Raw genomic sequence first — 25277 nt, 5'->3', positions numbered from 1 at the left:
GCGAGGGCCGGCCCTCAGTGAGGGCCGGAAGAGGGAGCCGCGCCGAGGAGGGAAGAAAGGGGGGAGGAGGGGGATAGAGGGCTCCGTGTGAGGCGGAGGGATCCGCAGCGGGCCGCGGGGCCGCCTCAGTGGGCGCCGCGCCTCCGGGAGTCCCTGCGGCGCCGCCATGGTGGTGCTGAGGCGCAGCGCCGGCAGCCGCCGGCGGTCCCTGGCTGCCATGGACTCGAGCTCCGAGTTCCTCTCGCTGCAGCCCGGCGGCAGGAGGACGAGCAGGCAGAGAGCAGCCCCGGCCGTGAGTTCCCGCGGGGTTCCCTCCGAGCGAGCCCGGGCGGGGAGCTTTGGGGGGGGGTTCGTTCACCAGCCCCCCACCCCCTCAGGCGGCCCCGCGGGCAGGTGCACGCGGGGGGTGCTGAGGGGGCTCGGAGAGCAAGGCTAAAAATCAGAGTTAATTAGTGCTGAAGTAAAAAAACCGTTAGTTAGGGGGTGTAATGTGGTTACGACTTCCCTTAAGGGGTTGATGGTGTTAGGGAAAGCCCGAATTTGCTCTTAGGGACGATTCGTGTGTCTGGTATTTCATCCACACCATTTCCAGCTCCGTCTTGCTGCTCCCATCCCCGCTCAGCATCACCTGAAGGAATTGGCTGCTGTACACACAGCTAGCTAGAGCTCAAGCTCTGCTCTTCCCAAAGGCAGAGCAGAACCACCTCAAAGCACCTCCCAGCTCTCAGGGCGAGCCCCGCCTCCGAGCGATGCTTTCAGCTCTCCGTGCCGCCGAGCTCAGCGTTCTCAGCTGTTTGGGTTCAGGCTGGGGTTTTGTTTTGCTCTTTCTCTTCCCCCTTCTCATTTCAAGTCTACTGAACTAAGCAGGAAGCAGCCCTTGGGGTGTCGTCTCTTTGCAAGCAGGCGCTGGAGGCTGCTTCAGTATCTCCACTTTGCCGTTGCAGTGTGCATGAGAAGCGGTTGTCAAAGCCTGCAAGGACTTGAGCTGCCCGTGGCACGTGAGGGAAGGCTGTGCAAAGTCAGGCAGGGCAAACAGCTGGCCCGCTTTCCTTGTGGGAGCAGGAATGAGGAAGTTAAATGTAAAGTTTTCACTGAAGCGAAAGCAGAATCCTTCTCATGAAACAGGTTGTAAGGTGTGTTTGGTTTGGTTTCTTTCTTTGTGTTTTTTCACCTCTTTGCAGAACTTTCCCATGCTTCGAGGCACAGAGTCACTCCTGTTTCGTTTGTAGGACCGCCAGCCTTTGCTGGAGCACTCATATAGCAGAGACATGTAGAAGTGCCCTAGATGACAGAGATGGCGATCCTGCTCCTAGCTGCTTGTTCACATCCTAATGTCTCTTTCCTGACTTTCTGGTGCGCAAAGACTCGGCAATAGCAGCTTTTGCAGTTTTCCCGATACCAGCAAGCCATTTACCTTCAGTTATTCGGCGTATTTCATCCATCTAGATTAAGGAGCATGCAGCAGAAAGTCTCAGGTAAACCGGAGTCTGATGGCTTCGTCTTCTCCCAAGTTTCCAGTCCCAAGGAGTCCTGTGGCAGACCGTAAGCGGCGGCTGTCCCTCTGGAGGCTGTTTGTCTGCAGCTTTACAACCCCGCTGTGATTCCTCAGGCCGAACAAGGTCGTTTTGTTGTGACCTGTACTTGACACCCGTGTGCTCCAGAGTTCCCTTTTTGTTTGGGGAAAGTGGGAAGTGGCCCTTTTCTCTGCTGAGCCTTCCTGAGTCATCTGCGTAGGGACTTGACGCCAGAGCTCCTAGCCTAAACACACTTATCTGTTTGGCTGGCACTGGAGCATCTGCTTGCTTCCTTAGAGACACCCAACAGCTAACTTCTTAGAAGCAATTGTTGATCACTTCCCATAGTAGGAGGAAAATAACTTTCAAACTACTACAAAATTCCTTCCTGCAGTTTCCTTGCTCTGGTTTAGCCACTTGCTTCTGCTGAATTTCACTTCTTGAGTGCGTTTTTTCAGCCTTGTATGACTGATACGAGCCAGTTCTGCCCTGCTGGCAGCCTGCTGCAGGTAACGTAGTGCTTCTCAGTGTCTGCTGTCTCACTGACTTGGGATGCTTTTGTAGGAGCCAGAGGATGGTCAGGGTTCCTGGTCCATTGTTCCCGGCTGTGCCCTTGTTTGAGACAAGGTGAAGATAAAAGAAGAGCTGATAAAGAATAACACGAGTACACGGCACTGTGCTTGTTGCAGAGAAGTCATCAAATAAATGCATAACTATGTGTACAGAGGTCTCCTGAGTTATTCCACTCTTTCCTTTCTTAAGCCTCCCGGAGGAAAAACATTAAACATCACTGTGGCAGACCAGGCTGGTCTCATCAAGCTTTAGGTCTTGTTTCATCTCTGCTGGGTCTGGGGAATAAAAAACGTCTTCAAGAGTTGTTTCAGATGCCTGGATTCAAACTTGTGCTAGGGCAAGCATCTCGTGAGGCCCCTTTCTCTCAGCACGGAGAACAGGAGGAAGAAAAGCATTCTCCCACGTGCCCTTACCAGTGCCCTCCTCTAACTTCTTCATGCCTTTGCTGTTACCTTGAGCAAACGCTAGCTAAGCTCTTAGTAAAGTTAGTGCCAGGAAGCAGAAGAATCTTGTCTATTTTCTGACTTTCGAGTGAAATTTCATTTGATGTACTCTTGCTGGAACTTCATTTTGTAAACAGAACGACCCCCCACTCAAGGATATCACAGCTTCCCTCCCGTACTAAAAATGATAGTACTCACCCTTGTAGGAGCAGCAATGTGAAGAAGGTCAAGGGCAGTAAGAAGGGTTCAAAGCTTTGATATAACAAGCCTTACACTTTTTTTTGACAGAGCTCCTAATAAGCATCTTTAGCAAGGTCTGGAGATGGGAGAAAAACTCGAACTAGATTTTAATTCTAGGATGTATAATGTCAAGCTTGACTGTTCCTCTGAACAGTCAATTGAATTTAATTTTTTTTAATTTAATTAGTTTATTTTTTTTAATTTAAATTCAATTGAATTTAAAGTTTTGAATTTAAATTCCAATTGAATTTATTGAAAAAAATTCCAATTGAATTTAAAGTTTTTTGTTGTTGTTTTTCACGAAACACTAAGTTTATGTGAAAGGTTTTGCTGCAATATCTTTTTGCCAAGGATATTAAGCTTAAGTTATCCACAAGAAAATGGTGGGGAGAGGGAAGCTTTAGTTTTGAAAGCTTTTTTTTTTTTTTTTTCTCTCCAGGTTTTTCACAGCACAGCAACGCACAGCAGCGTTTCAGTGTCTGCCTGCCATTAGTTGCCCCACTACCAAGTCAGGAGGGTTAATTAAACTTGCGTGAGGAAGAATTTCTTTATCTGAATCTACGTGGTTCACATAAATATATTCTTATTTCCTTCTTTCCCTAGGATTATTCTTCTACCAGTAGTGAATGTTTCAACGGACACCGCTTAAGATCAATGAGAAAAAGCATGCTGCGGTGTTCGGTCTCCAGCTTTGAAGAAAGTATGGCGATACTGAGGGGAACTGTCAACAGAAGACGCTTTTCAAGGTACTGTATTTCTATATGTTCAATCTCTGTTCGATTTGTAGATTGAAAAGCAAGAGAGAAAAAGCATGTGCAGTGAGTTGTGGCCTGATAAACCTCCGGCTAAAATCAGCAAAGGCCTATGAGCATGCTGATGGTGTACCAGCACCTTAAAGCTAGAATCCCTCTTCTCAGTGAAAGTCTTTTCTACAAAAACATATGTTTTTTTCCCCAACCCCTTTGAGGTGGTGTTGTGGTTTAACGCGGCCGGCAGCTAAACACCACACAGCCCTTCTCCAACCCTCTCACCTCCCTCTCTGGGATGGGGGAGAGAAACGGGAAAGTGAAGCCTGCGAGTTGAGATAAAGACAGTTTATTAAGACAGGAAAATAATAATGATAATGATGATGATAATAGTACTGCTAATAGTAATATGTACAAAACAAGTGATGTACAATGCGGTTGCTCGCTACCCGCTGACCAGTGCCCAGCGTAACCCCTAGCAGCCCGGCTGCCCCGCCCTATCCATGGTGCAGCATGTTGCCATAAGGCAGAGCTAAAGGCTGGGAGATGAGTGGTTGGAGAGCTGCCAGGCAGAGAAGGACCTGGGAGTGATGGTGGACAGTCGGCTGAATATGAGGCAGCAGTGTGCTCAGGTGGCCAAGAAGGCCAACGGCATCCTGGCTTGTATCAGAAACAGTGTGGCCAGCAGGGCTAGGGAGGTGATCGTCCCCCTGTACTCGGCTCTGGTGAGGCCGCACCTCGAGTACTGTGTTCAGTTTTGGGCCCCTCGCTACAAGAAGGACATCGAGGTGCTTGAGCAGGTCCAGAGAAGGGCGACGAAGCTGGTGAGGGGCCTGGAGAACAAGTCCTACGAGGAGCGGCTGAGGGAGCTGGGCTTGTTCAGCCTGGAGAAGAGGAGGCTCAGGGGCGACCTTATTGCTCTTTACGGACACCTTAAAGGAGGCTGTAGCGAGGTGGGGGTTGGCCTGTTCTCCCACGTGCCGGGTGACAGGATGAGGAGGAATGGGCTTAAGTTGCGACAGGGGAGTTTTAGTTTGGATCTTAGGAAGAACTTCTTTACCGAAAGGGTTGTTAGACACTGGAACAGGCTGCCCAGGGAAGTGGTGGAGTCACCATCCCTGGAAGTCTTTAAAAGACGTTTAGATGTAGAGCTGAGGGATATGGTTTAGTGGGGACTGTTAGCGTTAGGTCAGAGGTTGGACTCGATGATCTTGAGGTCTCTTCCAACCTAGAAATTGTGTGTGTGATTTCTGTGTGCATAGAATTCTTTGGCCAGTTGGGGTCGGCCATCCTGAATCTGTCCCCTCGCAGCTGTTGCTGTGTGCCAATTCTGATTGCTAGTAGGACAGTGAGACACCAAAAGGTCCTTGGCTTGTTGTAAATACTGCTCTGCAGCAATTGAAACATTGGGGTGGTATCAGCACCCTTCTAAACATCCTTTCACACATCCTAAGCCAAAACATAGCAACCTACCCGCTACTAGGAGAACTAACTGTCCTAACTGAAACCAGGACATGTATCTTTTCCACTTGGGTGCTATTGCTCATAATTTTGAGAATTCAACATGAGCAAGCTAGGAAATGTGGGTACATACAGAACCGCATGTATCTGGTACACAACAGACTTGGGATCTGGATCCTCCGTGAGGCCTACAGGCTTCTCTTTGTATACCATGGAGCACTGGCTTGTAAACGTGGTGAAATTTCCCATCCTTGATGGGTCTAATACAAAAAGTCTCTTCTCCCTTCTCTCCCCTGTCCTCTTTCTTAATGTAGGCAGTCGAGAAAGCCGAAATTGGAACAAAAAAAAGAATACAACACAGGTAAGTGGCTGTAACTCCCCGGGATACCGATTTATGCTGGTTACTGAAGAGGATGGCACTTGGTCACTCCATCGCTTTCATTTGGCCCCAAAGCCTTCTGTAGTCAGCTGAATTCACTCATCAGTGACTTTTCTGTGAAGAGAGGTAGGTGCAAATAGGAGATTTTATGAATTCCTTGGGGAGGGAGCAGTGTGAATTGCAGCTTCGTAGGCACAAAGCAAACTGTTCTAATTGTGCAAAGTAAATTGATACTTGGTAAGTTTAAACTTAGTTTTATAGTTGGCAACCACAAAACTAAACCTTAGCTGTGATCCTACCACCACAGTGGTGTAGCTCTTCCCTTCCCCTTGTCCTCTTGGCTCTTTTAATGACAGTGCAAGCAACAAACCTGTGCCAAAGGGTGCTGTACGGTAAACAATGGGCAGGCTTTTTTCTAAAAAGCACGAGTTTGAGTTATCTGGTGTTTGGGTGTTTCTCTTGAAACGATTCTTACCTCCTTGAGCTGTCCATAATGCAGGAAATGAAAGTGCTGCATGCATAAACGGAGTAATAAAACATACACCTCTTAGGAAGAGGCTTGCAATGTAATAGTGGTTTTTTTTGAGCACTGTTAGATACAGTTTGACATGAATGGAGTGAAAACACCTTAGAGAAAGGTGTAGATTGTTCTCACTTTTCCAAGACAGAAATAACTGGAGTAAATTTCCCTCCTGCATGGAACAAAAGTTGCACGTTTGTTTTTGTCTGGCTAGCTTTCAGTCTCTTTAAAAATTTCTCTACAGGTCACAGTTTTAAGTAGACAGTTTAAACGTGCAGAGCGATAAATAAGTGGAATGCAGTGGTTGTGTCAACAACTTCTGATCTGAAATTTAAAGAAAAATCAATCCACTTCAGGGTGCCTTTTTTGTTTGTCTGTTTACATTTTACAAGAGCAACGGTGAAATAAGGAGAATCCCATCTTGACTGTTTCAAAATACTTTTTCTGCGTTTCAGTCACCAGAACATTGAGGAGTAGAGCTGGTGCAAAAACTATGAGACGAGTCCATGGAGAAAACAGGGACTTGGAGCTGTGCCGCAGCTGTAGAGTCCGACGCAGTCGGTACTCTACTACTAACTCGTCCGTTCTATTTGACAAACTTATAACAAAGTAAGTCATCTTTTCTTGCAGACCTCTTAAAATGATCTTTCTTAGCAAGCCTTTGCACTATGGCATGATGTTGGCCTTGACTTGCTCTTTTTTTTGACAGCAAAGAGGTATGGCTGCTCCTGGCATTGAGAGTTCAATTCGTTGAGTTTTCCCCATTTGGCAGTTTTCTTAGCATCAGAAGTGCCGTCATTTTTAATGAACTTTTTGTTCCATACTCACAAAAGTGAATGTAATGCTTGGTTAAGAAACTGAGGACGGTTTGATACAGTCAAAGCAAAGTAGTCCTAGCGATTCTGCATTTCTGTCCATGGTTGATTTCTGTTTCTGAAGCCAAAATTGTTTTCTGCTTCAGAATTTGCTTTCCTTTCATTTCATCATTTTCTACAACACAAAACTTAGATTCCCATGTAGAGAAGAACAAACAGCCTTTCCTTGGTTAACAAAAAATGGCTTAATGCTACTGTGCAGAGCAACTTAAGTAGGATTAAAAGTTGACATAATTTTTTTATAACATCTTACTAGGATGTCAGAATTCTTATTTTCCTCCTGCATTTAAATATATATATATTTTAAATGTGCTCAGTAAGAGAGGAGAATAAACCTGAAAACAGCGTATGTTTGCAAATCCTCAAAAGCTTGTTCTTAAATCTCTATCAAAACTAAAGATTTGACCTAATGTTTTGGTAATGTCTAAAATCTTGGCTAAGTGTCAATGACTTTTGCTTTGTGCGTACTACATTAAAATCTCTTATTGATTGTGTGTGCTGTTTTATTTTTTCATACATGCCTAACTTTGCTCTTACATGTCAACTTTGTATCTTAGTACTGCGGAAGTTGTGCTACAAAAAATGGATGAAATGGAGCAGATGCGTAGATGCCAAAGATGTTGGGAAGATGTTGAGGTACAAATGACAGAGCAAATACTCCGTCAGTTTGCCATTTTTGTAGAGTATTTCACGTAGGGAAGTAACTTAGTTGTAATTTTAATTGAACTGAAATAACTTCCTTCCAAAGAATAGTGTGGTCTAAACTACCATTTGGTCTTGCTCTCTGGTTATATCTTCATGTCTTACTGATACGGTTGTGCTCCAGATGTCTTTTAAGAGTGGAGGAAGCATCTTCTGCAGAAGATGTGGGATAACGGGGAGATGCTGAAATGCATGTCTTCCACTCCAGTTTCTGAATTGCCTTCTGCTTTTTGAATGGACGCTGTTTACAAACAGCTGTTTCGGACTTGGGTTTTTACTCCAAATGTTACTAAAAGCTCTGCCTGGGGGACTGAATATGCAAAAAGACTGGTGCTTTCCATCAGCTTGGCAGTTTAAGCTGTTCAGCTTTTTATCCTTAACTCCTAAATCATATCTCTCGTCATGCTCAGGAACGCACTTACTTGGAAAGCTTAACAAAAGGCAGTGCATAGCTTCCTGTGTTGGTCACTCACTCGAATTTTGATTCCTGTTAACATTTTTTTTTCCTGAGAGCTCACAAAGAATCTCCAGTATCATGTAGCTTTAGTCATCTGTTACAGGCAAATGGAGCTGTTTTCTTTAATTGACCTAACTTGCATTTTAGAATTCTTCCTTGGCTGCAAACTGCTCCCAGAGTTTTCAGGAACTTGAAGCCTTTCAAATTTCCAGCTGAATGAACTGATGGCTACTTTATGTATATTTGTTTGTGTGCTGGCCTTCCCTGAGAGCTTAAATAAACCCCTGTCTCTAGAGGAACCCCTGTTAAAGTTGTATGCAGCAATCATACTTCCTCTGTCTTGGTTTTGCTCTATTAAATTCAACTATTTTATTAAATTACTGTTCTTTTGAATGATAGGCACATCATTTTAAAACTTCCCGATAACCTACTTTCATAGCTTTTAGTTTAGCTCTGAATTCCCTTTTTTTTCTCTCAAATCACAGAATGGTTGAGGTTAGAAGGGGCCTCTGGAGGTCACTTGGTCCAACCCTCCCCTGCTCAAGCAGGGACACCTAGAGCTGGTTGCCCAGGGCTGTGAAATGAATCCAGAATTGTCCACAGTACTTTTTATTAGCATCTCTCACACGCCTGTATGATTTCTTTTGGTATGTCTGCTAGAAAGGTAGTTCTTTTTCCCTGGTTCTGTCACGCTGTAGGTTATTAACCTCTGATTAACTAATGCACTCAGTTGTGTATCTGGGCAAGTATTTAACCACTGCATGTACTGAGCCCTGGTTTAGAGCAGAAATTCTTGTTACTGATTGTGGGTGCACGCAATCATATTCCCATTCTCTCCTCTTGTGCAATAATTTATTTTTTGTGTGTATACGGGGTGCCTCGATAATGTTACTGTGTAAGCATCAACAGACAGACGTGTCTGTCAGTGGATGTACGTGTATGCACGTCTGTTTTTCTGCACGTTTGTGACCGATCTTTCTTGCTGCTTGGAATTAGGAGAACCTTGATATCTTCACCTGTGTGAAGTCAGACTTTGAAAGAACTGGACCTGGCAGTCCAGATGAGGTTGGTGAGTTCTGGTTTTAAGTTTTCTTTACTCTGTTCTAACCAAAAGCCTTAAACAATTGAAAGAAGCTAATCTACTGGGTGTTTGTCTTCTGTAAAAATTCTGTGTTGCTATTGACTTCACAAGCCTTAGTATGAGCTCTAGGGCTGTACTGTAGTGAGCTCAGAACAGGTGAAAAAAAACCACCAAAAACAACAGCGCTTTTCCAAACTGCTTACCAGATAAAAGGCAACAGATGGTTGTAGACAGGTGGGAATGGAAAGAAATGGACAGCATTACTATTACTCAGCATGCGAAACGGTGATACCGCTACAGCAGGAGCGTGACAGTTTTCACGGTTTTGAGCAGCACAGCAAGAATTTTCAGGAAGCAAGGTAGATAGGCTGCCAGATGTTTATGAAAAGCTCCTCCCAAGCGTGAAGCTCAGCAGGAGGGAGGATAGCGTTGTGCATTTCTGTGTTTAGGAGGCAGTCACCGTAAGCTGCTGTCAGGGCCTGTAATTAGGAGCTGTCATCTGGGTACTCAGTGACTTGTGGAATGAGGTTAAGCCACGAAAGGCCGTATTAACTTGGAAGTGATGGGAAAACTTACAGTTTTTAAGAAGAACGTTAGTTGTGATTAAGGCAGTAAATTAGATCATCCTCGTAGGAGCTTTCTAAACAGATCAGAACAGGGCAAGACTGTACTTAAGGACCAAAAAGGGTGTTGCAGTAGATGAGCTGACAAGTTAGATTATGTGATAGAGCTCACCTGCACACCTGCAAAGGAGCTCAGAGAGACAGTGACAGGAGGCTGAGCCCCAGAAAATACTTTGCTCCTCCCTTCAGAGGCCCAGAGGAGCAGAGAGATGCACAGTGGCAGGTGGGAACCCGAGGGAAGTTCTTCGGAGGAAGAATGGCTGGGCCATGGACTAGTAAGGGAGAAGCAGAGTTGACTCCTTTGGAGGTTTAGTTAGGAAAACATTAGCTCAAAGTCTGAATAAGAGTAGCTTGAATACAAGGCGGGGGCCAGTCTAGAGGGAGAAGCTTGGTTAAAGTGTGTGGGTTTCAGGGAGCTGTGCAGTAGAGACTTGTAGAGAGGAATTTTAAATAGCACGTTGAATGGGAAATGAGCCCGGAGCAATTAATTGATGATCAAAATGCAAACTACAATTTTAAATCAGGAAAGAGCTAGAATATACTTTTATAATGAAAAATACGCCAGAGAAGAGTGAGGAAAGTGTCAGTGTTGTTACAAAGGAAGTTATTGGAACAAAGGAAAGGATTAGTGGAGCAATAAAGCAGAGAAATTCATGCTTTTGTGATAGAAGTGTTGGAACACCAAGGACTGGAGATGGTAGTGATCGCAAACTCATTTACTGATCGCTCAGTTTTCCGTGTGCTGTCTGTATACCCCATGGCACCTACCTTGCATTCAGAAAGCAATGCAACCTTTGGGGTTAAAAAATAAAAACCAAAGAGGGCGGTGCTTTCCAAGAAAAAAAGATAAGTCCTTTTGGCAAACAGGTAGGTGAACGGAGTATGTACGTTCCTTCCTCGGTGTCCTGCTGTTAACGTGAGAGGATATTCACCAGAACCCAGTAGATAATTGCACTCTGTTTTTTGTGTTTTTTACCATCTTTCATGAAACAACTTCAGGTTACTTGACAGAAGCTAAGGGCCTAAGCTTATGTGCATTTGGCATTGTTTTCTCATTGGTGAGCTTCAAGCCTGTGTCTGGCCCATTATTGCTCACAGAATTTGTGGCAGAGCTAGACTTGGACTTAGATTACTATGCTTAGTCTTAGCACTACAGATTATTAAAACCCTTTCCATTAAACACTTTCTCAAACTAAGAAGTGACTTTCTGAAATAGCTGTTTTCAGAAGATCTGCATCTTAGCTAAGCAATATGACAGAATTTTGCCTGTTGTTAAACACTGAGGCTGACGACAAGTCCATCAGCAGTTTCAGAGAGGACAGAACAACGTCTAGATGCATGCTCATCTGCTAGGATTTGTGATTTCTGAAACGTGACTTGCATAAATTCATCTTAAGGTTTTGCAGGATCCACTGTGTCATTAAAATAATGATAATAATAAAACTTACAGGCATCTGTGTAATGCATTTTGGATTTCATATAATTTGCAAAAGTACTTAACGATTCGGTGTCATTTTGTGGTACAGTACAAACATCAAGAGGAAGTGAGAACAAAGAAAATGACGGTGAAGATGTTCCAAGGCGTTACAACCTTCGATGGAGGAAACCTGTTGACCGCTACCAAGCTCCTATGGAAAGTAGGTTGAACGCACAGTTTCTCTTAAAACCTTATTTCTTGCACATAAGTGAGATAAAATTTTTGAATGCAAATACATGTGTTTGCGCACACAGTTCTGTTTCAGTTCTGTACCTTCATTCTGCACATGAACTTCGCTGTTTTTATCAGACACGTGTGTCCTGTGCCCGTTGTATTTCTTTGCTGTTTGGCGTACTTAGTGCTATGCATCCTTGATATAACAGTAATTAATCACACTTAATAGTCTTGCTCTTGTGATTTTCAGTTCACCTTTAAAAAGGGCGTAGTTTTCCGCTTGTACCATGCACTGATGAAAAGCAAAAACAGTTAAAAATTCTTCTGGAATTAGGGATGAGTGAAACACGTGGCATTTTCTTTATCTTTTGATATCCTCCTCTCTTAAATGTATCTGTATCATTATTCTAAATTCTTTCCTTTCAGTAAGACAAAGAGATCGAGAGAGGACTAACTCGGGCCAGCCCTGTTCTGTCAGACAGAAAGAGTCACTTGAAAATGCTGGGTCACAAAAATATAGAAGACGTGCCAGGTTGGTGTATGGCTAGTGATAGCTCTAACTTATCCGTAGAGCTGTCAGTCTCCTTACTGCATAATGCTTCAAAGGGTTTTCAGTTTAGTGGTAATTACAGAGTAAGTTTATGATCGGTACTTTGGTAGTCTGAGGATAGAGAGGAAAAACATTTGGAGGGGAGGAGGTGGGTACTTTTAAGTTGGTTTCTTTTTTAAATCCAATATTTGTGGGTCGCTGATAAGATGATTATGGAGGTAGTGTCTGAGTTTCTGTAACTGAAATTCTTTGGTTCTGGAACTGAAGCCAGAATCCCCCCTTAAAAATCTTAGTCAGACTATTTAATCTTGAAGGATACAAATTATTTTCTTAAAACCAAAAATAATTTTATTCGATTTAGAGGGAGAGGCTTTATGGAAGTTTTGTTGGATTAAAAAAAAAAAAAAGTTATCACTCAAATACTGACTCTAGTTTCTGTTTGGAATCAACTAATGTTTCTGTATGAAGTTAACCTTAAACAATAAAAGATCTAAATGAAGTCATAAATTGCCTTAGTAATGATAAAGGCTTTTTGGATTCTGTAAGCAGTTAGTGCGTAGAGAATGCTGTTGATTGCCAGATATTTTGTTGAGCATTCTTGAAAGCAGACAGTTGTCACGAGGAAAATCATGTCATGGCCTTTGAAATCAGATTGCTAAGGAGTACAATGGACTGGAAAATAGATCTCAGAGTAAATTTTGAGATAGAATTCCCTTAACTTTTGGTGTTACTTAGTATCTGCTCTATTTTCTTTTTAACTTTCTGGTTTATATGCTGGCTTGCAGACGGAGACATGCAGATGACATCAGTGATTCTACACCCTCTTGCTCATCTCCCTTGCTTAGCACATGTGATACGGAGGAGAGTGGTGAGAGCAGTGAGGACAGCGAGAGCACATCTCCAAGAAGGTTGCTGTCATTAGAGAACAGGGGAGGGATGAATCTCCTTCAAATGGATATTTAGCCATGTTCAAGTTTATCTAAATTTAACTGTGTGAGTTTATGTCAATTAATTAGGTCTTCTATATATTAATTAATGTTTTCTACATTTGCTTGGCATTCTTATGAAAAACAAAAATCTTCGAGTTGCATCTTAAAGAAAAAGAAGCCCTATAACTTCTCCTTAATTCAAATCAGGACTTTTCGAGTGAAACTTCAGAAACAGGACCTAAAGAGAGTTCAGAGGGATCAAAAGAAAGTTGGAGGAAGTCAGGGAGATGCAATGCAAATAGATAGTGCGGTAAGTCTTAAACTAATCATCGTGTCAGCGAGTGTTTCCAGGGATTATGAAAGATCTCAGTGTGCCATCTACAACTACCTTTGTTGATGGTTTTCTCTAAAGCAACTTCAAAAATTGCCCAGAATGTTTCCGTTGTGCTGAGATAATTTCTGATGAAACCTTGATCTAGGTTGCTGCTTTCTTTAACATACAGACTCTGTTGTGTTGAATTTCTCTTTAGATTGGATTTGAGAACGTGGGTGGTCTTTCCGAACACATCGCAGCTTTGAAAGAGATGGTGATTTTTCCCCTCCTGTATCCAGAAGTTTTTCAGCGGTTCAATATTCAGTCCCCAAGGTAACTCATTAAAGTGATAAATCGTAAGTCAGCTGTTTTCAGGAGAAAGTTCAGTTAAGGTATCAATATGCTTCCATGCTTCAACATTTTGGCAGCGGTGAACGTTTGTTTTAGTAGTAGCAAAAAGTGGTTTCTTAAAAATGGATAGAATCCAGAATATTTGTAGGTTAAAAATATAAGCAACGTCTTAAAATTTTAAGTTTTACCGTCTGGTGTCTTTAAAAAGTTGGGTTAGTTGGGTTGGAGTGGTTTTGTTCTCAGTTTTATGTACAAGTCAGCTTGATTAGTTTGTAAGCAAGAAGGGATTATCTAGTGGAAGTCAATTGTAATATGTTGCCTGGAAGCCCAATTGTTTTTCCTGCCTACTTTTGTTTTCTTTTTTTTTTCCCTCTGAGTGCTAAGGCATCGCTTTTCCTTCCGGCTTTAGGCTTCCTCACGTGCCATCAGCAATAGATGGTCTGAGAGACCAAACCCAGTAACTTAATGCTTTTGAGAGGAGCATTAAATGCTTTACTATCAGATTCTGCATATTGTGAAAGCAAGAATATGCAGTTTATCACTGAAGAATGAAGTGGTGATTCACCATTCAGCCCATTCTCAGATTCTGTGCTGAAGTTTGCCTGTTTGGCTCTGGTTTGCTGTAATCAAACTGTTTGTCAGCAGTTTTGGAAGTGTCCTTCTGGGACAGTATGCTCTCTTTTGAAGGTTTTATACACTTGAGTTACCCCCTTATTCATTTCTTTGGGTGAAAAAAATGAATTTTCTTGTGAAACGTTGTAAAAATGCAGAACTTCTATCTGTTCTGACTCTACCCACACTTCAGCTATTACTGCTGTCCTGTACGTGATGTGTTTTGGTTAGGAAAGACGCTTGTTCTAGAGATGATGGTTGTAGGAGGTACTCATCATGATGTTTTTTTTTCCTATCTGGATCTTTTTTTATTGCAGAGGCTGTCTATTTTATGGCCCCCCAGGAACAGGGAAAACACTAGTTGCTCGTGCACTTGCCAATGAATATAGCCGAAGTGACAGAAAAATACCATTTTTTATGAGAAGTGCTTCGGACTGCATGAGAAAATACGTGGGGGAATCAGAACGCCAACTTCGTGTGTTATTTGAACAGGTAAGGTTGAAATGCACAGTGTGTTCTGTCAGAGTTGAAACCATTATTTTCTGTGGTCAACGTTTTTAAGTAGAACTTGCTTTTTTTGTATTTTGTTATTTTTTTTTCCCACTGAAATGGAAATGCCAGTGTTTCTGCTGTGAATGTCAGCTGTAGGAACTACTGGAACGATTTGCTTCCTGTCACCCGGATACAGTGGGTTGACACAGACTGCTGTCTTCTGTTAGACATGCCAGATACTCCAGTAGCTCTATCGGTAGATGTCCCAGAGGCTGAAGTGAAAAATCTAGTTTAGATGACATTCCAACCATGATGTTTCTGTGCATTTTTCCTTTAAATAATGGTGTTTTACTCTGTGTTTTTGTGCTAGGCCTATCAGATGCGACCTTCAATTATTTTCTTTGACGAGATAGATGGTCTCGCTCCTGTGCGCTCCAGTAAACAAGACCACATTCATAGGTATTACAGTTTTGCACCTACATAAAATCTGCTTGATCTCTGGGGAATGAAAAAAAAAAAAAGGATGATGACCTGTTTAATTTACTGTGAACACGTTAATTTATCCTGAAAACTTGTAACTCAATGCCAAAACAGGTGCTTCTAAACGATAGTTGAAACCAATTTACTAAGCCTGATATCAGCATGTGGTCTGTGTTAACTTACCTATTGTTTATGTCTTAAAATGAGTCTTGTCCTTAAAGCTTGTCCTTTTTGACTACTCATGGAAGAAAGTCATGTGGAATGTGACAAAATTTACTGAACCAGTAAGTAAAAATTATATTTTTCTATTAGTTCCATTGTTTCAACTCTTCTGACGCTTCTGGACGGCATAGTTAACAGAGGGGAGATCGTGGTAATTGGAGCTACCAACAGACTGGATTCTATAGATCCTGCTTTACGAAGACCAGGACGCTTTGACAGAGAGTTCCTCTTCAACTTGCCAAATAAAGAGGTGAGAACTGAAATTCAACATTAGTGCTACCATGGCAAAGTCCAACTTTATAGGAAAAAAAAATTGACAACTTGAACAAGAGAGTGATATGTGGAGACACTGCGTTGTTCCATGGAGGGCAAATCTGGTACTGAATATATATGGTCAAGATGATACCACCGAGTAGTTAGTTCTATAATCAAACCTTTCATTCCCAAAGTTGTACCTGTTTGCTTAATTATTTAGTCCACTTGGGCGCTTTCATCATGAAGTTGTGTTTTTGGTCTCAGTCCTTCACTTCTGAATGAATAGGGGACGTGTGTGCATTTGATTGTGCCCCGGATCAGTGGTAGTAGTTTGAGTCATAATTATTTTCTTCTTTATAGTAATTGTAGCAATTTGAAACATTGTGCCAGCAGTGCTTTCTGTGAATCTACTGCCTGAAAAGCAAATGTGATGAAGTAATGAGACTGTCACAATGAAAGCTTGTTAAATTTTAGAGAAGTTTTTTTGGACAACAAAGAAAAGTTTCTGGATAAATTTTTCATTGCAGTATTTTCCTCTGGGTCCTTAGGTCTCATAGTTTGGAAACTTGTTATTGAAGCTATAAATGCCTTTTCTTTCACTGTAGGTTCCTAGAAAAAAGTCCAGTGTAACAAATAAGAAATATTCAATTTCCTGGTTGACAATGCAGAGTGTATATTAAATAACTGTAAAATACTTGAAAGTTGAGCAAGTAAGAAAAGCGTATTAATAGGTGAGGGGTTTTGAGGGAGGACTGTTTTTTTTTTTTTTTTTTTTTGTTTGTTTCTTGTTGGTATTTTTAAGGAAAACTTGAGACAAGCTAAAATGCAATGATTTTACTTCCAGGCTAGAAAAGAAATTTTCAAGATTCATACTCGTGACTGGACCCCTAAGCCACCGGACATGTTGCTTGATGAACTAGCTGAGAAATGCCTTGTTAAGACTGAAACCAAAATGGATTCTTGCTTGTGAGCAAGTTGTAAAGAACCTTAGCTTGTACCAGGCAGTACCCAAGCTCTTGTGCCTTGCTGCACAACTAGTCAACGAGGCAGCTGGCACGCCTTCATAGCGATCAGAGTTAGATGCTTTCATCTATTTACTCTTTGTTGTCGTTCCTCTTGTTGTCTGAGAACGTTAAATGGTTCTGGGGCATCTTCCTCAAGAGTATAGTTTTTGATGAGGAGTCTGCTTCAGCTGCATAAGCGCAGGATATCAGGCAGTGAGCAACATGAAACTTCCCTGCAGAGCGGTAGCACTTTGAATTCCCTGTTAACCTGTTTGGTTTTGGCATTACAAATTCTTTAAATGTTGCATGTTGTAAACCTGGGCCTTGACTGATGTAACGTTTGATTTTTGTTTGTAAGGATACTGTGGTGCAGATATCAAATCCTTATGTACTGAAGCTGCTCTGTGCTCTCTGCACCGATGCTATCCTCAGATTTATGCAAGTAGGGAGAAATTGCAACTAGACGTTAATTCTATTAAAATAAAAGCAAAGGACTTTTTCATGGCTCTGAAGAAGGTTGTTCCGGCATCAAACAGGATCGAGGCTTCACCCGGACAAGTACTATCACCCATTTTCAAGCCACTTTTTAAAAGATCAGTAGCGAATATTTTACAAGTTGTGCAGAAGATCTTCCCGCATGCACAGCTAGTGCTAAAGGAGGACCGACAGCAAGGTATAACCACAGCATCCACTTCTTTATAATTCTGCTAAAGATTGTTCGTAAGCTCCTTTATTCTAAGGGGGAGAAAAAAATCACCAAGAGTAGCGTACCTTATACGTACACATCAGTGGGACTTGGTACAGCTTTGTAGGGCCTTGTGCCATCTCCTTAGATCTGTGGTGGGATGAACTCTAGGAAATAGCTTTCAGTGTGTGCTCTCAAATGAAGAAAGGGTTTTGGCACTGATTTAGAAGCTGTATTAATGTAAGAGAAAGAGACAAAGGCTATTCAGGGAAGTTAACAAACCTCTTTTGCCTTTCAGACCATTTAAATCCTATTTTACAAGATGATATGTTCGACAGTGATGACGATGCATCCTTGGTTTCTGGAGATGAATTCAAAGATGGAATGCCTGACGGACCAGAGAAAAAACTCCTCTGTTTCAGCAGGTAAAGAAAGACAGATCCCTGTTATGTTTAAATTCTCAGGTCTGATGAGCCTTTGTAAACAGTTCCAGCTGTTAAAAGTGTGAGGGGTGGTAGACGAAGGGGTAACATCAAGTTAGTGTGTAGAAGGGGTGCTTGGTATTCACAAGAAGAAAGGGTGAAGGGACTAAAGTTGTAATGAAGTTGCTCTGAATGACCCAATTGAAAAGCCCAGGCTTCTCTTCCTAAGCCAAAGTGATCCGTAGACTACCAGAACACGTTGACTTAATCCATGGCATTCTTTGAAAGACTCAAGACCACATACATGTCCTGTCTGTCCTTTTAGCTAAAAGTACCCCAACTTTATGGGTTTGTGTTGCCACCTTTTGCCCTTCTGTTTTCCAGGATTGTTAAACCAGTAGTGAATTTTGTAGTAGAAAGAACACTGAGAAATGGCTTGTTAAAACACCTTGAGAAAAATTTGAATGGTGTCTGTATTTGTTAAGCCACCAAGTTGTGTTAATCTTGTGGTATTTTAGTATGGAAGTCATGCAAGCCCACGGTTGTTAAGTTAGATCATGTTGTCGCAGCTGGATCAGTTATTTTTGTCAGTTTCTATTGCTGTGTTGTCCAGAAGATTTTCTGTCCTCTAGAGCAAGGCTAAGTCTCTAGCATCTTTGATTTAAGCCAGCAAAGATACAGCCTGATTGTAGTGGGGAAACAAATGCTCATTGCAAATTTATTTCCTAGTAGTAAAGCAAGATTGCAGGGATATTAATTTGCAGTCTTGGTTTAGTAAAGAATAGGAAACACAAGGGAAGAAGATGAAACAATTGGAATGACTGAACATGTATTTAATGTGCCATTTGGATTATTTGGGGAGGGAAAAGAAAATCTATAGGAAAAGTATTTGGAACATCTGTGTGTCTATTCAGCACCTCATTTATAAGCTTGTTTTCTTAACTCTTGTTCTAGGAGTGCTTTCTGCGAACCAACATCATGCTGGCCCCGTCTGCTAATAGTAGGAAAAGAAGGGTACGGCCAGGTTTCTTACGTGGCACCCGCGGTGTTGCACGCTTTGGAGAAGTTTCCCGTTCACACCCTGGACCTTTCTGTTCTGCTTACAAACGTTGCACCGCCAGAAGAAATCTGCAGACAGGTACCTTTTTTCTTTTTATTCTCATCGGATTCACTGACTGTACGTAGAGGATCAATCGAGTTGCAAGTAAGGTGAGCAAAATTCATTGGTAATGGAGGTGGCCTTGTTTTAATGTGCTGGGATGTTTGCTTCTGTCTGAAAATCCCCTTTTCTTTTAGACAGCACCGCAAACAATCTGGATGTTGTACATGTCCACATTTTCCATACCCAATTTCACAGTGAGGATGTTGCTAGCAGCTCAGGAAGCTGGGCGGTGTTGCTAATGAACATCTCTTTGTGGAAAGAAATGTTGCTCATCTCCCTGGGATCCAGAAAGTAGTTCTCATTGCCTCCTAAGACTGTGTGCTCCCAGTAGATGGCTCTGTACCAGACTGCATGTCGGCTACTTTTTGTAGCCTTCTTTTAAATTATATTAGTAAGGCAACCAAGGTTTGGGGCTTCTGTTTATTTTGTTTTCACACGGACATACACAACTTGTGCTGTTGCAGTGTGTGCAATAAAAGCATTAACATGCTGATGTGGTTTTAACTAGAAAAAATGAACAGATTTGGTGTTTTTACTTTTAGGCAGGAAATCCATTTTATTGTTTGGCATCACTACCTTAAAATATTTTTACCTTTAGTGGAAACATTTGAGAGCTATACAAGTAAGGACAGACATGTTACACTACTGAATACTGATGTGTCCCATAAGAGGGACATTTCCTTTCTTTGTTATGCGATGATTGTGGCCGTGGCCATATAGCTACGGTGTCTAGCCACTGCCTGAATATATCCTTCCCATCTTCTGACTAGAGTTCTCCGAATACTGATAATCTGAAAGGGTGCCCAGAGAAATTCCTTATGTGAAAGGATGCTTGCCACTCTGTTCACATAGTTTCCTTTCATGGGGCAGTCAGATGGCTATGTAGCTATGTATTAACAGGTTATTCTCCGTGTTTTAGTTTTCTTACCCAAGCTTTCCTTTTCACTAGCTGATCCGAAATGCTCAGAAGACAGCACCGAGCATAATTTATGTCCCAGATATCCATTTATGGTGGGACAACGCTGGACCTGCCTTGAAACTTACTTTTCTAACTCTACTACGTAACATTCCAGCATTTTCGCCAGTTTTGCTGCTTGCTACGTCTGATGTACGTCACTCAGAGCTCCCAGAAGAGGTATTTTTCAATACTTTTCTTACTATTTCTTCAGTTTCTTGTAATTTATGAATGCTTTCAGCATCAAAATGCTGTGCTGTTAAATGCCTGCTGTTATTACTCAGGCACCCTAACAAATCACTTAAAATTTGCTTAGAGAAAAAGAATACTGTGAAAGCATCTGCTTAAAGTTTTTTCTGAGTCAAGCAAGTGACTTTCACCCCCTTCTCACGCATGCAAATAATAAATTAATACAATAATTCCGGTGGCTACAAAGTGGTTCAGTCAAGAATATGCAGTGCTTGAAATGACAAGAGGATGTCTTTACTGAAGAGATTTCTTCTGACAGTCTGCCATTCCATGCTATGTTGGGTAAACTGCTAATAATGCAATTTAGTAGAGAATTGAAACACTTTGATTAAAAAAAAAAAATCAGTTTGTTTCTTCATATAGGCCAAAGCTTTCCAAGCTGGAAAGCTGAGTTCGAGTTCCAATTTCTGCTCAAGTAACTTTGGAATGGAATTCTAGTTGTATTCCTAAATAAACTGTAGTAAAAGTACATGCAGAACTTCATTGACTTCTGAGAGTTTACATTAAGGGAAGGTGCCCAAAACAGGAACACGCTGTTCTCGTTCTGATTATTTTGTCTCAGTTATTGGGGGAAGAGAACGGGTCTTACCTAGACGTGTTTATTATCAACTGCTTTGAAAGTGCTTGAGTTCCCACAGAGGTTTTTGTACAGGTTCTAAATTCCTTCTAAAATAAGTAGTGAAATTCCTTACCTACCTTTTAATACTAGAAATGGAAAATGGAAGAAGACGTAGAGGTACTAGCTACTTCAGACACCTTTTGGTAGAGAAATAAAAACTCAGCAAAAAGCCCTCACTTGTCTGCTGAAGCCTTTCTCTTCCCTCTATAGCCATAAAGGTTCTAACTAAGGGATGAAGCAAGGCAAGTAAATACAAAGGAAGCGATGTTGGATGTGGTGAAAGCCATTACTTTATCAGTGTAGCGTACAATCCCTTCAGCGAGCTTTAATTCTATAGGTGATTCTTAAAGGTGATATTTGAATTTGCCGTGCCAGCCTGTGAAAATGTAGTCTTTTAAGGCCAGGAAGATAACTTTTTTCAGTTTGTGTTCTTCAGGTTATTATTAATTTTAAAAGGTACTTGTCTTTTTGGAATAGAAGGTGAGTTTTTGTGGCCTTAAATCTGAAATGTCTTTCCTCCTTCTGCTTTAGATCCAAAAATTATTTAATAAGGAATTTGGAGAAGCGTGCAATATTGAGTTGCCTGGAAGGGCAGAGAGAGCAGCTTTTTTTGAGGACCTAATTCTAAATCAAGTGGCTAAGCCTCCTGTAAAGAAAAGAGGTGAGGAGGATATAAGGAGTTGTCGTGGTTTAACCCGGCCGGCAGTTAAACACCACGCAGCCGTTCGCTCACCCTCCCCCCTCCCTCTCTGGGACGGGGGAGAGAAATGGAAAGTGAAGCCTGTGAGTTGAGATAAAGACAGTTTAATAAGACAGGAAAATAATAATAACAAAATAATAATAATACAATGGTGATAATAGGGAAATAATAATATGTACAAACAAGTGATGCACAATGCAATTGCTCACCACCCGCTGACCGATGCCCAGCCTAACCCCGAGCAGTCCGGCCCCCTCCCCCCAGCTAGCCACCCCTATATATTGTTTAGCATGACGTCAGATGGTATGGAATACCCCTTTGGCTAGTTTGGGTCACCTGTCCTGGGTCTGTCCCCTCCCAGCTCTTACTGCACCCCCAGCCTGCCCATTGGCAGGACAGAGCAAAAGGCTGAGATGTCCTTGGCTTAGTATAAGCACTGCTCTGCAACAATTAAAGTATCGGGGTGTTATCAGCACTCTTCTCATCCTAAGCCAAAACACAGCATTCCACCAGCTACTAGGAAGAAAATTAATTCTGTGCTAACTGAAACCAGGACAGGAGTACATCTAAAACTTTCCTATCGAAGTTACTAGCTCTTTGGGATTTGCTTTGGTGGTCATTTTCTGTCAGTAATTTGTCATATGCTTCAATTTGAGTACTGTAAATTGGCTAATTTTTCCTGATTAATTGAAGTTGATCAGACATTGGAAGTCCTGCCTGTAGCACCACCAGCTGAGCCTCAGAAGCCACAAGAGGAAGAAGTAGGGATGCTGGAGGAGGAAGAGGAGGATACCTTGCGTGAACTTAGAATTTTCTTGAGGGACATTACTCACAGACTTGCCACTGACAGACATCTCAGGGAATTTGCAAAGCCCGTTGACCCACAGAAGGTAACCTAGTGCTGATCTGTGTGTGTCTGTAACTTCTCAGTGTTCGTATTTCTCAGCGTTTTGGGGAAGGTTCAACTTTGTTTTTAGGGCTGCACTATTAGGATTTTGCAAGAAGCAGAGGCAGTGCTTTTACTTCTGCTGACTCTCAAATGTCTCTTATTGGATTATTCGCTGAAAGCCCTGGTTTCATTCTAAAAAGCCAGTCCAAATGCCAACACAGTTTGCTCGTGAAAAGGCTTTGATATGTAGGCATGTCACAGCACTGAAAAGCACAGAGATCTTTCCTTATAATTACAAACAGTATTTACAGGACTACTTTAATGAAGTCTAAAGCCCTTTATTGGACTGTCAGTACCTGTGGGAACAGGAATAGGAGCAGCCGTTTGTAAAAGTAAGTTTTGAGATCCTGTTCTCTGTTTCATCTGGAACTCCTCAATAGGAATCAACCATAAGTGCAGTGTGTTTTCTTTTTCCTCCAATTGGCTGCTTAGATCCCTTTTTCTCCATAATTGATTAGATAAGCCTAAACTAGGGGCGTATGTTTCAAAGGCAGATATAACTTGAATATACCTGCGGATCAGCAAAGTCCTCTTCATGTGGGCGTCCACTGGCTTTTCTTCCCCTTTTCTCCTAGGTTCTTGAGCTGTGAAAAATCTAGACAGATACGTATGTCCTCATCTGAACTAGTCATGAGGCTCCTCTTACTGTCTGAGGGAAGAACTCAGCACCTCTGGGCCCAGTTATCTCATTCTAAAGTAGATGCCTGCAATAGGTACTTCACAGGTGCAATTCATGCACCTTTTCCTCAATGTCGACAACAAAGAGAATGTCGGATGGCTTACTCAGCTTTCACTGTTGTGATTTTCTGAAGCAAAGTGAAATGAATCTCCCACCCTCAGTGTTTCTTCTCTACCATGCACGTGCTTCTGACCGCCCTACTTCTTGTTGTCCTCTCCTAGCAGCTCTAATGCCAGTTGAAAGAGCCCTTCCATTTTTGAGAAGCAAACTGGTTAATTTCAGCATCTTCTGATGCATCGCAAATGTTCAGAGTTTTTAGGAAGTCGTTTATTTAAAGTTTTCAGAATAATTTGGTAGACAGTGTGCAAGGTTAAGAAAACCTCTGAATGCTTGTATTTGATCTGCAGGTACCTGACTGTGCCACAAGGATTAAAGAGCCGATGGATCTTTCAACAGTTCTGACTCAAATTGACTCACGCCAGTACCTCACTGCAGGAGACTATCTGAAGGACATCGATCTAATCTGTAACAATGCCTTAGAGTACTACCCGGATCAGAGATCTACAGGTGAGGATGTGCTTTTTAGCCCTAGTTTAAAAAATCGGTCAAACGTATAGATGGATAAATGCTGTGTTCAGACAGTAGACTTCAGATGGATTAGATGATTTTGGACATCCACAGAGAACATCTCTTACCACATTGTAAATATTTTACCATTTTGCTACTTGGGTATGGAATTGTGATATAAGTGTTCCCAAGGAACTAGTGCTTTTGTTTTAATTAACTTCTATGTTGTTATGCTGAAAATATTCACTGAGATAAACTTTCGGAACCAACCTATGAAGAAAGCAATTTTTTTCTGTGATCAAAACAGTTTCATTGGTTGGTAGACAACATTCAGTTAAAGTCTGTAAAAATTTCAGATCGTCACAGAGCCTATGTTTTGCAAGACACTGCATATTCAATGGTGAGGAACGAAATGTATACAGTTTGGACGACTTTGTGAACAAATTAAAGAATCTCATGAGAAAAGAGGTACGTGCTTTAACGCTAAGGATTTTAAGACTTGTCTCTGCATTTGTAACTGAAAATGCACGACAAAGATCTTTGTTATCTATTCTTTATTGCAAGGTCGCACCTCTCCAGTGTGTGCTCCATGGGACGACTCCAAGTCACCACAGCAGAACCCTGCTACTGAAGACGACAAACCAGATGAAGAGAGTAATGAAAATGAGGAGATGACAGCGGCACCTGTAGATGCCAGTACACCCATTTCTAATGGTAAGTTGCATTTTATTCAGCTGCTCTTGTCATTCATACCTTCTCTGTTCTTGAGGCGCAACAGGTGTCTCTGGCTCTTTATGCCAGAGGTATTTTGTTTTCAAATTTACTTCAAAATGTGAGAGAGAAATCCAGAGGTCATTCATTCAATATAGTGATGAATATTCAATATAGTGATGAATATCACAAGTTCAAATAAAGTTGGTTTACAATATAAAAAACAAACAAACAAACAAAAACAACTTTGATGGCCCAATTGACATTTAGCCGCCCCTAAATTGCTAATTCTTGAGGTAAAAAATGTTGTGGATGGCAGTTTCTGAATACTTAACTAGTTTTTAATTATGCAAAATGGCATTTTTACCCCCACTCCACCCCTCCCTTCCCCAAATGCTAAAATCTTAGCTACCTCATACTGTGATTCCCAGTTGAAGGAGGGAAGTCTAACTAGTGAGAGTGGGAATTTTGCCATGGACTCCACCCATATCCTTTTGCAATACTATATGAATACTACGAATGTTGGGCAAAACCACAAAGTTTGTTTTTTCACAAAAGGTTTACCAAATCAGGAAGCGTACGAGGTATAAGTCTTCACGTTTTTTCTCCTTTGAATATTCCCTTAAAATTGTCTCATTAATTAATCTCTTCCAAACATGTATTCAGCTTTTGAAGTCTTCAGCTTGATACCAGACTCGAAGGAGAGCTTATTTCCAGAGGCTTTTATGATGTTCATCTGTATTAGTTCATGTAGTAAGACAGTGACTTTATCAAATAACCTCACGTTGTATTAATACTGCCCATCCAAAGTAAGAATCCTCAGCATTTAAAATCCTGAAAGTGACTGTTTAGTGAATGAAATTCCGTAGCTGTGTGTGTGGTTTGTTTGCTTGTTTTTAATCTTAATAGCAAACTGACCCCATTAACTTTCAACTCTTTTCTCAGCATATGTAGGGATATAGGCAGTGGTAGCTCAGTTCCTTTGTTTTCCTTGTCAGTTGAGTAAGATGAAGATAATGGATTTTGAAGAAAGAATTCTTTTGGTTATGTTTTGGATTATTTTTTTTTTATGCTGTCTCTTTGTAGGTGCGTCAGAAAGAAAGCGC

At 41.7% G+C, this 25277-nt stretch overlaps 2 protein-coding genes across 4 annotated transcripts; both read left to right on the top strand.

Moving 5' to 3' along the window:
* Positions 1-50: 50 nt before the first annotated feature.
* LOC140000243 (ATPase family AAA domain-containing protein 2-like) lies at positions 51-16813 on the top strand. Its single transcript, XM_072030055.1, has 15 exons — positions 51-292; positions 3374-3516; positions 5292-5338; positions 6332-6485; positions 7309-7387; positions 8907-8979; positions 11141-11251; positions 11692-11797; positions 12601-12723; positions 12952-13054; positions 13275-13390; positions 14338-14512; positions 14883-14971; positions 15305-15464; positions 16314-16813. The coding sequence occupies exons 1-15, from the start codon at positions 167-169 to the stop codon at positions 16437-16439; spliced, it is 1731 nt and encodes a 576-aa protein (XP_071886156.1). The 5' UTR covers positions 51-166; the 3' UTR covers positions 16440-16813.
* A 33-nt stretch (positions 16814-16846) lies between these two features.
* Positions 16847-24162, top strand: LOC140000244 (ATPase family AAA domain-containing protein 2-like). Of its 3 annotated transcripts, XM_072030056.1 has the most exons (9): positions 16847-17146; positions 17457-17583; positions 18535-18718; positions 19692-19877; positions 21097-21226; positions 21959-22155; positions 23301-23460; positions 23817-23928; positions 24025-24162. In XM_072030056.1, the coding sequence occupies exons 1-8, from the start codon at positions 16975-16977 to the stop codon at positions 23897-23899; spliced, it is 1239 nt and encodes a 412-aa protein (XP_071886157.1). In that variant the 5' UTR covers positions 16847-16974; the 3' UTR covers positions 23900-23928; positions 24025-24162. The 3 variants fall into 3 exon arrangements, 2 of the variants coding, with proteins under 2 accessions (XP_071886157.1, XP_071886158.1); XR_011805439.1 differs by lacking the exons at positions 23817-23928; positions 24025-24162 and adding an exon at positions 22790-22927 and having other exon boundaries at positions 23301-23435; XM_072030057.1 differs by lacking the exons at positions 23301-23460; positions 23817-23928; positions 24025-24162 and adding an exon at positions 22790-23294.
* Positions 24163-25277: the final 1115 nt, after the last annotated feature.

Source organism: Anas platyrhynchos, chromosome 33 (genome assembly GCF_047663525.1).
Source record: "Anas platyrhynchos isolate ZD024472 breed Pekin duck chromosome 33, IASCAAS_PekinDuck_T2T, whole genome shotgun sequence".
Lineage (NCBI taxonomy): Eukaryota > Metazoa > Chordata > Aves > Anseriformes > Anatidae > Anas > Anas platyrhynchos.
Note: the sequence above shows the minus strand (reverse complement) of the source record. Positions and strands in the feature narration are given on the sequence as shown.